Source organism: Lactuca serriola, chromosome 4 (assembly GCF_051521515.1).
Source record: "Lactuca serriola cultivar US96UC23 chromosome 4, Lser_US96UC23_V15, whole genome shotgun sequence".
Lineage (NCBI taxonomy): Eukaryota > Viridiplantae > Streptophyta > Magnoliopsida > Asterales > Asteraceae > Lactuca > Lactuca serriola.
This window is the reverse complement of record NC_136411.1, coordinates 51,244,018-51,266,191: the sequence shown is the minus strand read 5'-3', so window position 1 is coordinate 51,266,191 and position 22,174 is coordinate 51,244,018. Positions and strand designations below refer to the sequence as shown.

The following is a 22,174-nucleotide window of genomic DNA, read 5'->3' as shown; positions in this document are numbered from 1 at the left end:
AAATACAATGAATTTTCCTAAATTCATTGGCTTAACTTTTTATGATAATCAAAATAATGGCTAAATCAGTAAAAATGTAAAATAGTAAATAAATAAATAAGATTGAGCAACACATCTAATACAATTTAATCGTATTTATTTTAAAAATGTTACAATTTTTATTAAAAAGTTTATAGATATAAGCATCTCAGCATTTTTCCCCCATGTTTTGGTTTTTGTTGAACAAGTTAAAACTCTTGGTTAATTTTGTGCTGAAATATATATATATATATATATATATATATATATATATATATATATATATATATATATATATATATATATATATATATATATTTATAAAGTTTGCATTTTTTTCTTGAACCACATTCATTTGAAACTCCCATGCATTTTTTCCTTTCACCACATTCATTTGAAACTCCTATGACTTTTCAATTTCTTTCTAATAATTATTATAAGTTGGTTAATAAGGTTAAATAAATATCAAACCTAAAGTGTAATCATATATAAACTAAATTTTAATATTAAAAGAATATATTTTTTCTACTTATAAAGTTATGTTTTTAACTTTTAATATATTATACTTAATTTATTAGGTCTAATATGTTGTTGTATGTAAACCATTATCATTTTAAAGCTACAACTTTTGATTAATTTGTATAAAATACTTAAATTGTTAATTTAAATATAACCTTACATGATCAACTTAAATATAAAATTTAGTTCAACTTAAACAACCCAAAGAATATTTTGTAAATAGTTAAAAGTGATAAATTGTAGTGTCTTTCTAATAATGATTATAAGTTGGTTAATAAAGTTAAATAAATATCAAACCTAAAGTGTAATCATAAACAAACAAAATTGCAATATTAAAATAATATTTTTACCTTTACGTATAAAGTGTCTTTAACTTTAACATATTATATGTAATTTATTAGATTTAATATGTTGTTGTATGTAAACCATTATCAATTTAAAGCTAACTTTTAAACAGTTTTGACAAAATACGAAAATTGTTAATTTAAATATAATATTACAGGGTCAACTTCAATATAAATTTCAGTTCCATTTAAAAAATCCAAAGAATATTTGGTGAATAGTTAAAAGTGATAAATTTAAATGCTAAATGCAAAAACTAAATTGTAATATCATTTTAACTAAAATATTTTCTAAAGATATTTTTATAATCGTTAAAAGTTTTCAAATAAATAACTTAATAAATTACAATAACAATAGTTAAAAATAACTCTATATAAATGATTATATTGTTACCTTTAAAATAAAAACAATAATTGTTTGATGTTTTAAATAATTACAATGAAAAAAAATTAAAATGTTAAGCAAATAACTTTTAAAAAATTAATTAACAATAACAACAACTACAAATAGCATTAAACCTTATATTATATTTAATTTTAGTCATGAGTAACCTACGGGTAGATATCGTTCAAAAGATTGAGGTTATGCAGTTTTAATAAATCTATATATTATCATATAATTCAATATATTTCCTAAAGATATTTTTATAATCATTAAAAGTTTTCAAATAAGTAACTTCAAATAAATTACAATAACAATAGTTAAAAATAACTCTATATAAATGATTATATTGCTACCTTTAAAATAAAAAAATTTATTTGATGTTTTAAATAATTACAATGAAAAAATTAAAATGTTAAGCAAAAAAATTTATAAAATTAATTAACAATAACAACAACTATAAATAATATTAAACCTTATATTATATTTAATTTTATTCATGAGTAACCCACGGGTAGAGGTCGTTTAAAAGATTGAGATTATGTAGTTTTAATAGATGTATATATTATCATATAATTCAAAATAATCAATATATTATATCAACTTAATATAAGAATTGTTATATCAAATTTAACAACAACATTATTGTTATAGTTATAAAAAACATATATTTGTAAATATTTCAACTACATAAATGCTTCTGTGCAACGCGTGGGCATTCGCCTAGTATATATAAAATAAAGCTAGCATTTTTCCTTTCACCATATTCATTTGAAACTCCCATGACTTTTCAATATCTTCCTAATAATGGTTATAAATTTGTTAATAATATTAAATAAATATCAAACACAAAATGTAATCATATACAAACTAAATTTCAATATTAAAAGAATATATTTACTTCTACTTATAAAGTTATGTTTTTTGACTTTTAACATATTATACTTAATTTATTAGTTTTACTATATTGTTGGGTGTAAACCATTATCATTTTAAAGCTATAATTTTTGAATAATTTGTATAAAATACTTAAATTATAAATTTAAATATAACATTACAGGACCAACTTAAATATAAATTTTAGTTTAACTTAAATAAACCAAATAATATTTTGTAATAGTTAAAAGTGATAAATTGTAGTGTCTTTCTAATAATGATTATAAGTTGGTTAATAATGTTAAATAAATATCAAAACAAAATTGTAATCATAAATAAACTAAATTTCAATATTAAAATAACATCTTTACTTCTACTTATAAAGTTATGTATTTATTTTTTAACATATTATACTTAATTTATTAGATTAAGATGTTGTTGTATGTAAACCATTATCAATTTAAAGCTACAACTTTTGAATAGTTTGAACAAAATACTTAAATTGTTAATTTAAATATAACATTACAGTATCAATTTAAATATAACTTTCATTTCCACTTAAAAACCCAATGAATATTTTGTGAACAGTTAAAAGTGATAAATTGCAGTGCTAAATGCAAAAACTGAATTATAATCTCAACTGAACTAAATATTTCCTAAAGATATTTGTATAATTGTTAAAAGTTTTCAAATAAGTAGCTTAAAATAACTTACAATAACAATAGTTAAATATAACTCTATATAAACGATTATACTGTTACATTTAAAATCAAAAAACAATGTTTGATGTTTTAAATAATTATAATGATATAAATTAAAACGCTAAACAAATAAATTTGAAAAAATTAATTAACAATAACAACTATAAATAATCTTAAACCATATATTATATTTAATTTTATTAATGAGTAACTTGCTGGTAGAAGTCTTTCAAACGGTTGAGATTATGCAGTTATAATAGATGTATATATTATTATATAATTCAAAATAATCAATATATTATATCAATTTAATATACGAATTATTATATCAAATTTAACAACATTATTGTTATATTTTTAAAAAACATATATTTGTAAAGATTTCAATTATATAGGTGTTTATGTACAACGCGCAGACATTCGCCTAATTTGGTGTAAACATATACAAAATCTAAAATTGATGCTTACTTTGGAAATTCTCTCTCACACACAGAATACAGCATTTTCATAAGAAAATAACATCCACAACTTACTTTCATTAATTTATCAAAAACCAAAAAAAGCTATTAGACAAAAAGAATAATCTCAAGTTATTATAAAATAATTGAAGCAACTAAAGTGATAAACCGATAAAAATATTTAAGGAATTGGGATTCATCTACTTGGCCCATACAACTGTATCAATCTCACATTGTGCAGCTCGATACAATTCCAATCTTTTCACCGTGTTTTGACGCCTTTGCGTTATCTCCGGATCTTCATCTAACAATTTACCCAATTGTCTCCCCTATAAACAAAAAAATAAAAACATATTAAAAAAATTATATAAAAATCACATTTTAAATTTCCATTTATAAATTCTAAAAGACTAAACTCACCTCCTTCGCCCCTAACTCAGTAAAAAATCGATCAAGTAAGCTTCGTTTGGCCTCACGCACTTGACAATACACAACCGATTTTGGTATCGAGTGTCTCAAAGTCCCAACCACCATATGCACATACGCCAAAACATTTGATCCTAAAAAAAGATTTTTTTTTTTTAATAATAAAAATTATATATTTATAAGTAGTAGTATTATTTATTAATACATACCAACGCGACGAATATAAGCATCGTTATATCTATCATAAATCGAATGTGTTGGATTTCCACCCTTTTCAACGTCTTGCGGAAGGTTCCGGAAGAAATCAACTGTCAGATAACTGCACTCCATGTCAACTAACTGTAAAGCAGCTCTCTTGCTTTCGTTCCTCATTCTTTCTAATGATTCGTAAGCTGCATTCATAACTTCCACTTTAAGGGGTGGATAATTTTTCAACTCCTACAAATATATACAAACCAATTTATATTATGCTTTCGAAATATAAAACATATTCCGAAAACATCATACTAAGTTACTAACCTTGGTCTCCTTAATTGACTTGCGAACCAGATCCCTCAGTATATCATGAACCTGAAAAGGGAAAAGGGAATAAATTACAAAATCAGAAAGCACAGGGACCATTTTTGTAAATTAATTTGCATACGTACAGCATCAACAACTGCTTCAGTGGGATGTTTGATGGTGACTAAGGTGGATTCAATGAGGCGTCGGTATCCTTGTTCAGGGGCAATTAGATGAGGCTGATATCCATCAGCTTCTGTGATTAGTTTTCTCACATTTTCCATCGAAAGTTGTTTGTCAAACTGTAATCTCTTTAAAGCAAATGGAAGTTGGTTCTCAAATACACCATACACTTTCTCGCCACCTGGTCGTCTGGAGGAGGGTATAATCGTCAATAGTTCAAAATATTAGGATAATTAAGAACATGGAATTACCAATTAGGGTTTTAATTTGATAATACTTACATCCCATCGAGATGTTCTTTGAATGTTTGATCAAAAGCACGACATATTTCCATAATCATATATAACTTTCCCTGGAAAAAAAATTAACAAAAACACCTCTATCAATTTCAAACAAGAGTAAGGGTAAAATGGTCATTTTGTAAAAGTTTACCCCGGAATCAGCAGCAATGGGATTCCCAAGACGGTTTAATTCTGTTTCAAGGTCGAGTATTGTTTTGCTGATGAGAGACTGAAGGCCTGGAATCCGAGATTTAATCAGGGATTCCAAATGCTGAAATTTATAAATTATGTAGTCAGAAACTAAATTACAGAAATGGTCCCTGTGGTTTTATAAAAATAGCAGGTTTGGTCTAATTTCAGATTTTCTTGCATGATTTACCAAGGGAAAAATGTCCATGTTTAAGAACCCAGGGACCAAAATTGCAACAAAAAGAAATCATGAAGAAAAACAGGAACTGGACTGAACCTACTATTTCACCAAACCACAGGGACCATTTATGTAATTCATTCTAAATATGTTTTTAAAGTAAAGTGTCATAGTGTACCCTGGAAAGCACTTTGCCTAGATGTTCAGAGCCCATTCTATTAGCAAGATGTGAGTATTCAGGGGAATTAAAAAAGTATTCACGTTCTTTCCTTCTAGCAGCAATCATGTCAATGTTTTTATTAATATCAGCTTGAGATCGATTCACAACACCAATCCATGGAAATTTAAGCCTATGTGATCTTCCTTCTAAAATCTACAATAATATAACAATGTCAATTTACAATAAGTCATATATATTATTAAGTCAACAAATCCAAACTGTAGAAGTCAAGGGCTACTGGCTTATAATTAAGCTTACATCAACGGCATCAGTACCCTTGTCCATAAGGTCAATCTTTGTCAAAACTCCAAAAGTTCTCTCCCCTGTATACATATAAGATTCAAAACTAAGATATCGAAAATATTAATTATTTGGAAATATGTTACCTTTTGGATCCACTTCACGTGAAATTTTGATAGCATCAGATGTTGCGAGATCTTGGTTGGCAGGAGAAACGGCTAGAATAATACAATTAGGCTGCATGACAATGTCACAATGCAATTGAAAATAAATATTAATATTATTCTTCGATTCTTTTATAAGATTTGGGTAAATTTGTAAATAAATATATATACCTTTTCAATGTAGGACCTCACCATGTTTTCAATATCTTGGACAATGCTATCAGACTGCCCCTCTACAAATATCATAATATAGGTGAAAATATATTACATAAATCAATAATCACATAGAGAAGTTAAGTTAAATTGCAGAATATTATAAATGGTGTAAACTTACCAACAGCTATTTTTGTCAAACCAGGAAGGTCAATGAGGGTCAAGTTCACAACTATAAAAGATCAAAATTCAGACATATATATTATGTTTTCTTCATTTGATATGATGTTCATGAAAGATAATTTTTTTTTTTATAATTATATATCATACCATTAGGAGAATAGATACTGAGATATATAGGAACAGATGAAATCTGTTTGGTACGACCTGTCACTCTGTCAGTTTCATCACCAATCTCCTTTCTCACAGCAGCTAAAAAAGAATATATAAACTTGTAACAAGATTATGCAGAGTGATTGAGAATTACAAAAGGATCATAAAATTTTTAGTCATGATACCAAAATCAGTGAACCATTTTCTTGGAAGGTGAGCAAACTCTGCATATTCTTTTCCTTCTTCGATCTTATGAAGCTGTAGAACAAGAGGACGCCGAGTGACAATTCCTGCAAATAGATGTTAATTAATCATATTTTATATCCACAAATTTGAATCAGAAAATTTTGAAGATTTAGTGATTACCAGAACCACGAGGCAAAAAATCCTTGCCAACGACACTCTCCAACACAGATGATTTCCCAGAGCTCTAAAAAAAGTTTATGGAAATTGATTAGAGTGAAGTACATTTGCACGAATAAAAACTGCTTACACAATTTCCCACAGTTTTACACTTTGATCTAAATGTAGTCGTGTCAATAGATATTATTAGGGATTAGAATTACAGATCATCTTTCTTCAGACCGAAGTTGAAATATCAAAAACAGACCAAAGAAACACAAACACGATAAACTTTATTGAGAACTTAAATGCTTGCAAGAAATCACAAGTGAATGAACGTCTTGAATTAACTCATTGATTGGATCAAAGAGCATTGAAAAGAAAAGAAATTATGATCGGCGATTAAATATCTGCATATTTATACCTGACCACCGACGACGGCGATTGTAGGCAAGGCGTCCCAGAGAGTAGGAAGAGAGGATTCTTCACCGAAGTCGCCTAGGGCTGTGCATGCTTTCTGTAGTTTGTTGACGAGGTTAATTAGAGTGTCCATTAACAATTACGATCAATAAGAGATGACAGATTAATCAAATACGATTAGGTGATTAGGGATTTCAGAAATTGCAGATGGAGAGAAAGGCGGAAAAAGATGAAACAAATTCCAACGTCAATGAGTGGAAATTGGGATTTTTGAGTTTAAAGTTAGTTTGTAGAAGAAACGCATTAGAAGGGCACGTATGCATGTGCGCGTAGGCGCGCGTGTGTTATTCGGTGGGATGTTTTTGAATATCATTAAAAAAGAGTAAATTCCACAAAGATTTTGGGTAATTTGTGTTTTGGTACCTAATTTTTTTTAACATTTGGGAAAATGACATAAAAAGTTATTAATTTTTAAGAAATGTTTGGTTTTATTATTTTTAGGTTTCATTAAAGCCTGAAATTTACGTAGATTTTTGTATTTTCACCCTTTTAACAAGTTTACCCGGTTAGATAACTGGTTACATATACAACTATCATGCCACATAGGCCAGGTCCGACCAAGCGCCACATAGAAAAATTCTTTTATCTGTATCTATTTTTAGAACATTTTTATAATTTTTTTGTTATTATAATTTAACAAAATAAATAGGACCCACCATTATACTCAACTTAGTACCCACCCATTATCCGAACCCATCATTCTCTTTTTCACTTCTCTTGGACTGACTTATCTTCACCATCAATAGACCCACACTGTTGACATCCAAACCAACCACTCCTTTTGTTGCTTCCTCTCGACCACCTCTCCTCTTCGGTCACCACCATCACCACAACATTGCCATCGAGAGAAATCCCTACCATAATTAACGACAAGCTTGTTCATGTACCACCATAGATACATCAACCCACTATGAAGCTCGTGATCAATCAATGTTGTCTTTTAATAAAGTTGTCACCACCATCAATGATGTGAATCAGAGCCACCACACCACCATCGTTGTATTCCCCTGATTATTCAAACGTTGTTCGTAAATCATTTCAAATACACAGTGAATCAGTGTCACCGCCACCAAAAATTGTTTTCTGAAATCGGTGTGTTCCATAAATCGTTGGTCATTTCAAAAACCTCGCAGTTGATTTTGATTTATATCTCATATATTGGTGGCCAGTTCCTCATATTTGATATTGATTTTTGCCATTATTTTTTATTTTAAAATTGAGATATTAAAATTGTTTCTATATCAAAGTGTTTTGATTTTTTTTTTTACTTTTGGAATCTGGATGTTCGTTAGGTTTTTATTTTTATCTTTGATTTTGATTTTGAAATCGTGGTTTCCATTAGGTTTTGATTTTCATCATTTAGATATTGATTTTGTTAGGTTTTGATTACAAGGTAATAAGTTTAATTTTGATTTGGTTTGATTTTGGTTTTGATTTGGTTTGATTTCATTATTATTAGGATCAGGATCCCGAAATTACATTCAAGATCCTCAAACCTCAAGATCCTCAAGAATACTTTAGAATCCTGACTATTATCGTTTATTCTCCAAACGTTTATGCCAGTAATATGCTTTGTTATTTTTCTCACATGTGCAGAAATAATCAACCAAAGACTTATTCTCAACGAATAATCATTGTGACCATGCAAAAGACCCGGAAGACCAAGTCAAGTAACGTCTATAAGTTGATCTCGGGGGATCCTAGAATTGTCGCAACTTTTGTTATTATCTTTAGAATATAAAAAACACCTGTATTCATCACACTACAAACAACAGATAGCAGAATAACAACACTTGTACTCATATTCCTTACATTTTCTCTGTAATTAACCTTTTTAATCAATAAAATTATCGAGGCATGTGATCATTATCACCTCCCAAGGTTTTATGTTGGAAATCCTAGCAAGGATCAAGGGCTTTCATTGTAAACAACTTGTGTCACTTTGATCAACAGTTTATACTTGCATTATTCTGAACATCACAACCTCTCATACACTTTGGTTGGTTCTTATTTGTTTATTTTTTTACCAAAACAATTCGGTGCCCACCATGGGGCTGTGGTGTTCAAAACCCTTCGAAATATCATGTATACTCAATCAACCCAATCCTCTTCCTTAATTCCTCTCAATTCCTCCAAAAACCTTCCACCTCCTCCTGTCGAAGCTCCCAAGAAATCCTCGGAAGCACCGAAGAAAAACACGTATCCGGTCGTTACCCCAGGACTCGAGGATTCTCCTGTGCTGATTTCCAACAGTGAAATGTTCACTATGATGAAGAGACTGGAACGATAAGTCGCCCAACAGTAGGAAGATAACAGGACAATTCTCAAGGAATTGGAGAGAATGAGGACAAAAATCCAAAAACCTCAAGAAGCATCTGTAACACCGTAAAAATTAAAGCAATTTTTTTTTTACATTTTTAAAACACATTGTTCATTCACAATTATTAATAAAATCTCATTGTATCATATCTCTGTTCCACAAAACATTTCCCAAGATCGAAATACATAAAACTCCATGTGTGTGTGTACGAATCATGCAGGCGTCTCAGTGGGACCCTCCAGTCCCAACTCTCTCTGTGGGCCCTCTAGCCCTAACTCTATGGACCCACTGGTCCTAACTCTGGAAACTCTGAATCATGCATATCACATATCACAATAACACATAAATAGCATACAATACACTAGCACATAACTATGTTAGCACTCTAGGTAATGTATAGTGAGAAGACTCACCTCAGATGTCTCGGTAAATCTCTGACTCGGTAGAAATATGGTCTAGCCTCCGCCTAATCACATAAAGTAAATACTTTCATAAATATAACTCTCGAGACTAGACTCAACCCTCTCTTGGCATCCTTAGAAGGGTAAAAGACCATTTTACCCCTCTCTTGACACAAAGACCCCATTGATGACCAAACCCTCAAAGTCAACAAAGCCAATGGTCAAACTTTGACCCGACTCGCCGAGTGCACTTGGGTGACTCGGCGAGTCTACGCGTGTCCATTATCCCTCTAGTCTCGCATGACACTTTAAGTCTTTCCCCTACTCGACGGGTTGCACCTGGCATGAATCGTGGGGCAACCTCGACTCAACTCGTCGAGTCCCATTATGAACTCGGCGAGTTCCGCCTTGAATTCTAGTCCTCTATTTCCCTCTGACTCACCGAGTCATTCCCCCAACTCGGCAAGTTACTCACTGAGTGAACTATGGAAAACCCTAGCCCTACTCGTCGAGTCTGTTCTTGGGACTCGGCTAGTTCATGCCATGCTCAAGCTCAAATGACCTCCTGAGGTCAGATCCGTTCCTCTAACCCATAGATTTGGCCTCCTTAAGCAATATAAACACGTAAAGTCTGGATCTTGATGCCCATGCAAATATCCAATGGATCTATTTGCAGAAATGGCCTCAATATGCCACCCTAAGCTCATATTACCCAATGTTACCCCCTAAAGATTAGGGAGTTAAGGTCTCTGGACCTCTTTGGATCCAAAACCGAAGCCTCAACACAAGAAGGGACCAATTGCACCATCATTCACACTTTAAATGGGCTAGAAACCCTAACTCTCAAGGATTAACACCCAAAACTGAAGAAGGATCGAATATATACCTCAATATGAAGTTCTTAGGCTCTGAAATCCACAGAATAGAGCCCTCTTCGGCTCCCTCTTGCCTTGGTCACCTTCTTCTTGCAAAAACACCCACACAAGGATCAAAAATGGCCTCTCCTTTCTCACAAACGTTCTGGATCGCTTAGGGTTTCACGCAGGGGTCTGGTAGCCGCAATTGGTGGCTATAAGCCCCTTTAAATAGGCCTCAAACCCCGGGGATTAGGGTTTCATTAAACAGAGCGGACTCGCCGAGTCCACTAGTCGACTCGCCGAGTCCGATCATTAACCTGGATGGAATTCGCGACTCTACTCGGCGAATTTAAGCATCAACTCACCGAGTCCCTCCAAAATCTCCAAAATAAATGAATAAATAATGTACCTGGAAATCCGGATGTTAAAATTCTCCCCCACTAGAATCAGACTTCACCCTCGAAGTCTCTTTCCATAAATAACTCTGGATACTGCTCACACATCTCTAACTCCGGCTCCCAGGTGAGCTCAGAACCCTTCCGATGTTGCCACTGGACCTGAACCAATGGCACCTCCTTGTTTCTCAAAACCTTGATCGTTCTATCCCGAATCGCGATCGGCCTCTCAACATAGTTCAGGATCGCATCCACCTGAATGTCCTCTAATGGAACCACTGCCGACTCATCAGCGATACACTTCCTCAACTGAGACACGTGGAAGGTATCATGAATCTGACTCAACTCCGCAGGTAGCTCCAAACGGTACGCTACCCTGCCCACCCTGGCGGTCACCCTAAAAGGACCAATATACCGGGGCCCCAACTTTCCTCTCTTCCTGAATCGGATCACTCCTTTCCAAGGAGATACCTTCAGGAGTACGAAGTCACCAACTTGGAACTCGAGCTCCGAGTGACACCTGTTTGCGTAGCTCTTCTGACGACTCTGAGCCGTCAGTAACCTCTGCCTGACCTGCTGAATCTGCTCAGTCGTCTGAAGTACTATCTCTGTACTACCCATCACACGCTGACCGACCTCACCCCAGCAAATGGGAGTTCGACACCTCCTCCCATACAACAACTCAAAGGGTGGCATATCGATGCTCGAATGATGGCTGTTGTTATAAGAAAACTCAGCCAAAGGTAAATATGTGTCCCAACTCCCTCCGAAGTCCAGTACACATGCCCGAAGCATGTCCTCGAGCATCTGAATCGTCCACTCGCTCTGCCCGTCGGTCTGTGGGTGGTATGCGGTGCTAAAATGCAGCCTCGTACCCAACTCCTCATGAAATTTCTTCCAGGACCTGGAAGTGAAACGCACATCTCGATCTGAGACGATCGAGATCGGCACTCCATGTCGTGATACCACCTCCTTCACGTACAACTCTGCCAACCTCTCAGCGGAAGAGCTCTCACTGATAGCAAGGAAGTGAGCGCTCTTCGTTAACCTGTCCACAATCACCCAATTTGCATCGACGCCCTAGCAGTCCTCGACAATTTGGTGATAAAATCCATGGTAATTTGTTCCCACTTCCACTTGGTAACCTCCAACAATTGCAACTTACCATGCGGTCTCTGGTGCTCAGCCTTAACCCTGCGACAGGTCAAACACCTCTCAACGAACCATGAAACATCCCTCTTCATACAAGGCTACCAATACTCTCTCTTCAGGTCCAAATACATCTTAGTGGCCCCATGATGGATCGAAAACCTTGATCTATGTGCCTCCTCCATCAAGAAGGTACGCGTTCCGCCCACAAACGGTACCCAAATCCGACCCTGAAAGGTCATAAGCCCTCGGCTATCGGTGACGAACTCTGATACCTGCCCGATAACCCGCTCTCTCTTACGGTTCTCTGGTCTCACGGCCTCAGCCTGGGCCCCTCAAATGGCGTCAAACACTGGGGTCATCACTATCAGCCTCATACAAACATCTCGTATCGGGGCGCCCTCCGCCCTACAACTTAGGGCATCGGCTACAACGTTAGCCTTGCCCGAGTGGTACAGGATCTCACAATCGTAATCCTTCACCACATCCAACCATCTCCTCTGTCGCATGTTCAGGTTGGGTTGATCCATTAAATATTTCAAGCTCTTGTGGTCCGTGTATATGGTACACCAAACCCCATACAGATAGTGACGCCAGATCTTGAGGGCGAACACCACTGCCCCCAACTCTAGATCGTGGGTGGGATACCTCATCTCATGAGGCTTCAACTGCCTCGATGCGTATGCTATCACATGCCCCCTCTGCATAAGCACCGCTCCCAACCCCGATATCGACGCGTCACAATACACTACGAAGTCCTCCATCCCCTCCAGAAGGGCTAACACCGGGGCTTCGCATAGTCTCTGGCGAAGTGTCTCGAAGGAGGCCTACTTCTCTGGGCCCCATGAAAAAGCAACACCCTTCCGGGTCAACTTGGTGAGTGGCACGGCGATCTTGGAGAAATCCCTGATAAATCTTCGATAATAGCTTGCCAATCCTAAGAAACTCCTGATCTCGGTGGGGGATCTCGGCACCTCCCAACTCATCTCTGCCTCAATCTTGGCCGGATCGACCAATATCCCATTCTGGTTAACGAGGTGCTCAAGGAACTGGACCTCTCGGAACCAGAAATCACACTTGGAGAATTTGGCGTAAAGCCTCTCCGATCTCAAAACTCCAAGGATCTCCCTCAAATGCTCCTCATGCTGCTCTCTGGATTTCGAATACACCAATATATCGTCGATGAACACGATCACCGAGCGGTCCAACATCGGCCTACACACTCTGTTCATGAGATCCATGAACGCCGTCGGTGCATTGGTGAGCCCGAAAGGCATCACCACGAACTCGTAATGCCTGTAACGAGTCTTGAACGCTGTCTTCTGGATATCCTCGTCTCGCACCCTCATCTGATGATATCCAGACCTCAAGTCAATCTTGGAGAACCAAGATGCTCCCTGTAACTGATCGAACAAATCGCCGATCCTTGGCAACGGGTAACGATTCTTGACCGTCAACTTGTTCATGTAACACCGAAATTTTCAAAACAAAATTTTTATTTAAATTCGCTTATCTCTTTAACACTTTTCATAAAAATCTCATTTTTATTTAAATTACAAATCATGACTCTTTTGTTCAATCAATTAATAAACCAGGATCCTCCAAAACAAACGCTTCCTATGGTGTGTACAATCGAGTCGGTGCCGTCCCGTGATCCTAAGAAAACCTAAAACATATAACACAAAACTCTGTAAGCACGAAGCTTAGTGAGTTCTCCAAAATACCACTCTAACACATATTAGCCACTCAAGGCTATAGCTATGTTGACCCTCTGGTCAGTATGTCTCAGTGGGACCCTCCAGTCCCAACTCTCTATGGACCCTATGGCCCTAACTCTATGGACCCAAAGGTCCTAACTCTGATAACTCTGAATCATGCATATCACATATCACAATAAATCTCATAAAATAATTTGCATACAATTACACTGACACATAACTCTAAACCTAACTCTGTGGACCCTCTGGTCCTAGGCTCCTAGCCCTGTGGACCTTCCGGTCCTAACTCTGATATACACACAACAAAAATCACATAGAAATAATGCAGTGCCACACATCGCATAGATAGCATATAATAAGGATGAGATTTAGAACCGGAAAACCAGGCCGGAACCGGGATTGGAACCGTTAGAACCGGAATATGTAGAACCGGGTCCGGTTCCGGGTTTAAAAATTGGCTTTATCCGGGTTCCGAGTAATCCGGGTTTGAGTCCATCGGGTCCGGGTAAACCGGGTCTAAAACCGGAACCGGTTTTTGGAACCGGAACCACTTTTAGGGCCGGAACCCGTTTTTGTGAATCGTTTAAAAGATGCATATCTTGTTCGTTTTAACTCCAATTGACATACGGTTTTTTCCAACATGTAGTTTAGAGTTTGTACATGATTTTAGACTATAAATTTTTCATTTTTAGTTTTATATTCATTGACTTACAGTCCTCCAAAGTCGAGATATCAAAGCTGGAAGTTTTTAGTTTTTCAGTTTTTTTGTATTCGGTAAAAGTTTTAAAACATGCATATCTAATTCGTTTGAAGTCGGATTGACATGTGGTTTTTTCCAACTTCTAATTTACAGTTTTTACATGAGTTTAGACTATAATTTTGTGAATTTTGGTTTAACATTCAATGATTTACAGTCCTCCGAAGTCGCGATATCAAAACTGAAAATTTCCAACTTTTCAGCTATTTGTTTTTGTACTTTGTATTATGTGAAAATATTAACACAAGCATATCTTATTCGTTTAAAGTCGGATTGACATGCGGGTTTTTTTAGAGTGTATTTTAGAGTTTGTACATGATTTTAGACTATATTTTTGTTAATTTTGGTTTCGTATTCAATGAGTTACAGTCCCCCAAAGTCGGGATATCAATATGAAAATTTTCAAAGTTCAACCCACTAAGTAGTAAGTAATTACCAAAAAATTCCGGTTTTTCAGGGTTTTCTGGTTCTAAACCCACTTTATCCGGTTCCAACCTACCCACTTTGATTTTTCTGGGTTTTCCGGTTCTAGACCCACTTTACCCGGAACCATACCCGGAACCGAACCGGAACCGGTTCCTATATACCAATCTGGTTTCCGGTTCTATAAAATCCCGTTAACCGGTTCCGGGTCCATCCGGTCCGGGTTTGGACCCACTTTCATCCCTTGCATACAATAACTCTATCACATAACTCTATTACCACTCTAGGTAAAGTATAGTGAGAAGACTCACCTCAAACGAAGTCGGATGAACTCTCGTGCTCAACATCCCGACCTGGCCTCCTCCTATTATTCAAATAACATTCCCGATCAACACTCTCTCATTGTCTCAGCTCTAAAGATTGGGTAGAAGACCATTCTACCCTTCCCTAAACTCTCTTAAGTCAGTCTTGACCAAAAACCTAAAGTCAACGAAAGTCAACGGTCAAACTTTGACCCGACTCGTCGAGTGCACATGGGCGACTTGGCGAGTCCACACGTGACCACGGAATCTTCCTTCTATCCTCGCTTAACACGTCGAGCCAACCCCTTGTTCGACGAGTTACGCCTGGTATGAATCGCGGGGCAACCCCGACTCGACTCGTCGAGTCCTCTCATGAACTCGGCGAGTTGCTTCCATGATAACACTCATCTGGCCTTCTGAGGTCAGATCCATTCCTCTAATCCATAGATCTGACTTCCGTAGGACCAATAACCATGAAAAGGTCGAATCTTGGTACACATGCAAGGCTCTCTATGCTTATTTTGGTGAAATCCTTCATATCATGACAACCCTAGCTCATAACTCCAAGGAAAAGGCATAAAGCAGAATGGAAGGGACTCTCTGGACCTCTTAAGGTCCAGATCTAAGAATCATTTCACCATGGGACCTCTCATACTCTAGATTCAAGCTAAATAAAGCATGAAGAAACCCTAGATTCATGAAATCAAACGAAGATGGACATGAATCCTTACCTCTCACAGCAGCTCTGAACGAAATGATGGAAGATTTGAGTCCCACAAGACAACCCAACTCGAAATCCTTCCTTCCCTTTGCTAAGACACCCCAAAGTATGATGAATTAGCCCTCCTCTTGCACTACAAGCTTCCTCTCTGCTCTCTATGGTTTCTCAGGGTGTAGTGGTCACAAATGAAGGCCATAAGGACCTTTAAATAGGTCCCAAACCCAAGAAATTAGGGTTTCTCTGCCCAGCACCTACTCGGCGAGTCCCTCCTCTGACTCGTCGAGTCCACTCATTAAATCTGCATGAAAAACCCGACTCGACTCGGCGAGTTGGATCTTCAACTCGTCGAGTCTCTCCTTTAATCAAAAGATTAAACTACACAATAATAACCCTGAAAACCCGGATGTTACAGTTCAACTCCCGGTAATCAATGCACATCTGGTGTGAACCATCCTTTTTCTTGACAAAGAGGATAGGCGCTCCCCACGGCGAACTGCTCGGCCGAATAAACCCCTTCCCCAGCAGCTCCTGAAGCTGCGAGGATAACTCCTGCATCTCTGGAGGTGCAAGGCGATAGGGCGACTTGGCGATAGGTGCTGCCCCCGGAACCAAATCGATACGAAACTCTATCTGCCTCTCAGGAGGCACGCCCGACAACTCCTCTGGGAAAACATCCGTGAACTCTCGCACTATCGGAACCTCATCAACTGACCTCGGCCTCCCTGAATCAACCCTTGTATCCATCACATACGCCACAAACCCACTACAGCCCTGTTATAGACTCTGTCTCGCTCTAGCGGCCGAACAAAATGCTGACCCAGAACGTGTACCCTCGCCGTATACTATAAGAACTCCCCCACTAGGGTCTCGTATGGTCACCAGCTGTCTCTCGCAGTTGATAACCGCTCCAAATTTGCTCAACCAGTCCATGCCCACGATGACACAGACATCTCCCATCGCATTAGGAACTAAATCAATCGGAAACTCAATGCTGAAAATCTCGAGTACATACCCTCGGATCACCTCGGTGGCATACACCGCCCTCTCGTCAGCTATGGAAACTCTCAGAGGTCGACCCAACGCCTCTCGGCTAATACTGATGTGCTGACTAAAAGCCAAAGATACAAAAGACCGACTCGCACCGAAGTCAAATAACACCAAGGCAGGTACAGAACTCATAAGAAAAGTACCTACGCATAACATAATATAAACACAATATCTCAAACATCAAAATAAATACATGAAAGAATACATACCATCCACGACATCGAGCGCTACGCCGACCTCCTCCGTGGTCAACTGGAAGGCTCTCCCTTGCCCCTTCGGTGCCTCGGCCTTTACAGGCCGACTGTCTGTAGCTCTCACTGCAGCAGGGGAAAATCCCTGAGATGCTCCCTGAGCTGTCCCTCGCAACTGTGGACACTCTGCCTTCCGGTGTCCGGTCTGGTTGCAGTGAAAACATACTGCAAACCCCTTGGGGCAATCCTTGGCCATATGCCCTTCCTTGCCACATTCGTAGCAAGACTTCGTTCTGCACACCCCGTCGTGGCTCTTGCCGCAATTGCCACAAGTGCGGCCCCTCTAACTCCCAGATCTTGAATCAGCGGGCTTGGCCCGCTTGGCTGCCGGCTGAGACTGTGCCGGTCGCCGATCTCTCCCCTGAGACTCAGCCTCCTTCCTAACCTGGGTCTCCAGCTCTATCTCCCTCTTCCGAGAATTTGCCTGAAGCTCAGCAAATGTTCGGTACGTCGAGTTCACCACGAACTCTCGTATATCCCTCTTCAAAATGCTCAGATATCGGCTCATACGTGCCTGCTCGGAGGACATGTGCTCTGGGCAGAACATCGCCCGCTCATGGAACATCCTCGTAATCACTGTAATAGACTCACTACCCTGCTTGAGGGTCAGAAACTCCTGGGCCAAACGCTCCCTCTCCACCTGGGGAACGTACTCATCTCGGAACATAGCAGTGAACCTCTCCCAGGTCACTGCAGCAAGCTCAGCAGGCGAATAATGCGCCGTCACAAATTTCCACCAGTCCTTCGCTCCCAAGCAAAGATGGTTCAACACGAACCGGACTCTCAAATGCTCTGGAGATGAGCAAGTAAAGAAACACCCCTCGATGTCTGAAATCCACCTCATCACTGCAATCGGGTCCTGGGTCCCATCAAACTCCGGTGGTTTTGTGTTGCTGAACTCCCGGAATAGCAACGCATCACCACCCTGAGGCCTAGTCGCAACTATGGCTGCAGTGGCCGCAGCAACCGCAACCTCAGAAAGAGCAGCATATCTCTCGTCAAATGTCTCTATCAGTGTGGTCTTGATAGACCCGAACATCTCTAGTATCTCTGCCCTGATGGCCGCAACCACCTCCTCATGAATGATCCTACGGATCTCCTCATCACTAGTACTACTGCTCCCTGGTGTGTGGCGTGTCCCAACCATGATCTCCCACTGAAATATGACATAAGAAAATTAGGTACTCACTTAAGTATACCCACACTCGATGACTCCACCCTACTTGTTCCTTAGTACTCTAAGGATTCTTACTTGGACTGTGCACTGACCCGGTGTCTTCAGTAGTATCGGCCCAATACTACCGTCCACACCGCATCAGCATCCATCCCAAGTCCTCCTCCCAAAGTCCCAAATCCCAAGTACTCTACTCTCTTTAATCATATGCTACTCACTAGCAGATCTCTCATAAGCTCCTCGCTGCTATCTAAACACTCTCAAACATCCCTAGCAGCAAAACTCCTAGACTAAGGCATCACATATCAGGCCACTCTAGTCCTAATAAGAGTACCTAGTCTACTCTATCATGCGTAATATAACTCATCATATAACATAACATAATATATCTCATAACACTTATTGCAAGGGTATTTTGGGAAATCATCGTTCGGGCGCTAGCTGATCGTACACACGGCTCTGCTCTGTTTGTCTCAAAACTCTTTTTACTCTTTTAAAAATTTTTTGTTATCAAAATTTTCTCAAATCCTCAGTTTGAGTTTAGATACGCCCAAAGATGCATCCGAATCCCTCAAACCAAGGCTCTGATACCAACTTGTAACACCGTAAAAATTAAAGCAAATTTTTTTGACATTTTTAAAACACATTGTTCATTCACAATTATTAATAAAATCTCATTGTATCATATATCTATTCCACAAAACATTTCCCAAGATCGAAATACATAAAACTCCATGTGTGTGTGTACGAATCATGTCGGCGCCTTCCCGCGCTCCTCACTAGTACCTGAAACACATAACACAAAACACTGTAACCACCAAGTTTAGTGAGTTCCCCAAAATACCACTCTAACTAATATTAGCCACTCAAGGCTATAACTCTGCTGACCCTCTGGTCAGTCTGTCTCAATGGGACCTCCAGTCCCAACTCTCTCTGTGGGCCCTCTAGCCCTAACTCTATGGACCCACTGGTCCTAACTCTGGAAACTCTGAATCATGCATATCACATATCACAATAACACATAAATAGCATACAATACACTAGCACATAACTATGTTAGCACTCTAGGTAATGTATAGTGAGAAGACTCACCTCAGATGTCTCGGTAAATCTCTGACTCGGTAGAAATATGGTCTAGCCTCCGCCTAATCACATAAAGTAAATACTTTCATAAATATAACTCTCGAGACTAGACTCAACCCTCTCTTGGCATCCTTAGAAGGGTAAAAGACCATTTTACCCCTCTCTTGACACAAAGACCCCATTGATGACCAAACCCTCAAAGTCAACAAAGCCAATGGTCAAACTTTGACCCGACTCGCCGAGTGCACTTGGGTGACTCGGCGAGTCTACGCGTGTCCATTATCCCTCTAGTCTCGCATGACACTTTAAGTCTTTCCCCTACTCGACGGGTTGCACCTGGCATGAATCGTGGGGCAACCTCGACTCAACTCGTCGAGTCCCATTATGAACTCGGCGAGTTCCGCCTTGAATTCTAGTCCTCTATTTCCCTCTGACTCACCGAGTCATTCCCCCAACTCGGCAAGTTACTCACTGAGTGAACTATGGAAAACCCTAGCCCTACTCGTCGAGTCTGTTCTTGGGACTCGGCTAGTTCATGCCATGCTCAAGCTCAAATGACCTCCTGAGGTCAGATCCGTTCCTCTAACCCATAGATTTGGCCTCCTTAAGCAATATAAACACGTAAAGTCTGGATCTTGATGCCCATGCAAATATCCAATGGATCTATTTGCAGAAATGGCCTCAATATGCCACCCTAAGCTCATATTACCCAATGTTACCCCCTAAAGATTAGGGAGTTAAGGTCTCTGGACCTCTTTGGATCCAAAACCGAAGCCTCAACACAAGAAGGGACCAATTGCACCATCATTCACACTTTAAATGGGCTAGAAACCCTAACTCTCAAGGATTAACACCCAAAACTGAAGAAGGATCGAATATATACCTCAATATGAAGTTCTTAGGCTCTGAAATCCACAGAATAGAGCCCTCTTCGGCTCCCTCTTGCCTTGGTCACCTTCTTCTTGCAAAAACACCCACACAAGGATCAAAAATGGCCTCTCCTTTCTCACAAACGTTCTGGATCGCTTAGGGTTTCACGCAGGGGTCTGGTAGCCGCAATTGGTGGCTATAAGCCCCTTTAAATAGGCCTCAAACCCCGGGGATTAGGGTTTCATTAAACAACGCGGACTCACCGAGTCCGGTCATTAACCCGGATGGAATTCGCGACTCTACTCGGCGAGTCTAAGCATTAACTCACCGAGTCCCTCCAAAATCTCCAAAATAAATGAATAAATAATGTACCTGGAAATCCGGATATTACAACATCACCCTCGATCTTGCATCTCAAGATCCTGAACTTCGACAACACAGGATCCTCAGAGATTCGACGCGAGATAGGATCCTCAACACTGGACTTTGTTCCGCTTGGGGCGCGACTCCGAGAGAACAACCCCATACGACCTAGGATCCTACTGAAACCTTTGTTACCCCAATAACAAGGATCCTGGTAACCCTGTCAATAATAATATCTTTACTAAATCAATGGATCTTGATACATGTTTAAGCCCGATCATGGACAAGGAGCTCCAACAATTAAGAAAAAATGATCTCAAGCGTACCCGAAGTAGTTCAGCATATACCAGAAGTATCCCCCACAAGCCACAAGATCTCTAGATTCGTTCCAACGATGCTGATATCGAAGTCCCAAAACGCTTTCACACCCCCAGCATGAAACCTTACAACGGGACTATGGATCCTAAGGAGCATGTGGCACAATGCAAGGAAAGGATGGGGTATTCCCATCCCCACTCACTTGAAAAAAGCTTTCATATGCAAGGGTTTTGGGTCAACCCTCATAGGATTAGCTTTAAAATGGCTTCTTAACGTTCCTCCCTATTCTATTACATCATTTTCTCATTTAATTAATTTATTTAACAACCAATTTTCTTGTAGCAGAACATCCAAAAAGATCACTAGTGATCTTTATCGGGTGGTCCGGGATCCTAAGGAATCCCTTAGGACTTTTGTGAACAGGTTTGGCAGGGAAGCCCTAAGTATCCCCAACATCGCCATGACAATGCAATTGAAGCCTTTAAGATGTGCTTAAAGAAAGATTAATCTTTCTATGAAGACCTCGTAATGAATCCATGCAGGAGGATGGACGAAGTCAGAAGCAAAGCACTAAGATTCATCACGCTCGAAGAAGACAAGGAAATCCAAAAAAAGGAGCAACCCACCAAGCTCTTATGATCACCCCAATAGAAAGGCCGATTCCTCGACCCAAAGATCCTATAAATCAAAACCATATTCCAAACATGACCATCATAGGTTAATGCCCTTGAAGATGAGGGAGGGGAAGAAGATTTTCCTAAGATTACTGACTATTGTTTTTTTGTGGATATTTCAGGTGTAATATTTGCTATGTAGGATCTTGGAGAAAAAGCAAGATGGCCAAGAAAATGAGAAAAATCCACCGCTTGTAAAGACAAGTCCAAATGGTGTGCGTACCATAAAGACTTCGATCACATCACAAAGGATTACATAGCTCTTAGGAAGAAGATCAGCTACCTCCTAGGCAAAGGATACCTCAAAGAAATTCTTGGAAGAAGAAAGGATAGATCCAAATAAAAAGATCAAGATTCTCATAAGAT

The 22,174-nt window shown here is 38.6% G+C and overlaps 1 protein-coding gene across 1 annotated transcript; it reads right to left on the bottom strand.

The window, feature by feature from the left end:
- Nucleotides 1–3,363: 3,363 nt before the first annotated feature.
- Nucleotides 3,364–7,161, bottom strand: LOC145100118 (dynamin-related protein 5A-like). Its single transcript, XM_079037509.1, has 16 exons — nt 6,930–7,161; nt 6,530–6,593; nt 6,349–6,453; nt 6,161–6,262; nt 6,012–6,062; nt 5,849–5,910; nt 5,660–5,750; nt 5,532–5,596; nt 5,232–5,426; nt 4,838–4,957; nt 4,687–4,757; nt 4,369–4,594; nt 4,241–4,291; nt 3,931–4,159; nt 3,716–3,855; nt 3,364–3,624 (listed from the first exon to the last, which is right to left on the bottom strand). The coding sequence occupies exons 1-16, from the start codon at nt 7,056–7,058 to the stop codon at nt 3,496–3,498; spliced, it is 1,830 nt and encodes a 609-aa protein (XP_078893635.1). The 5' UTR covers nt 7,059–7,161; the 3' UTR covers nt 3,364–3,495.
- Nucleotides 7,162–22,174: the final 15,013 nt, after the last annotated feature.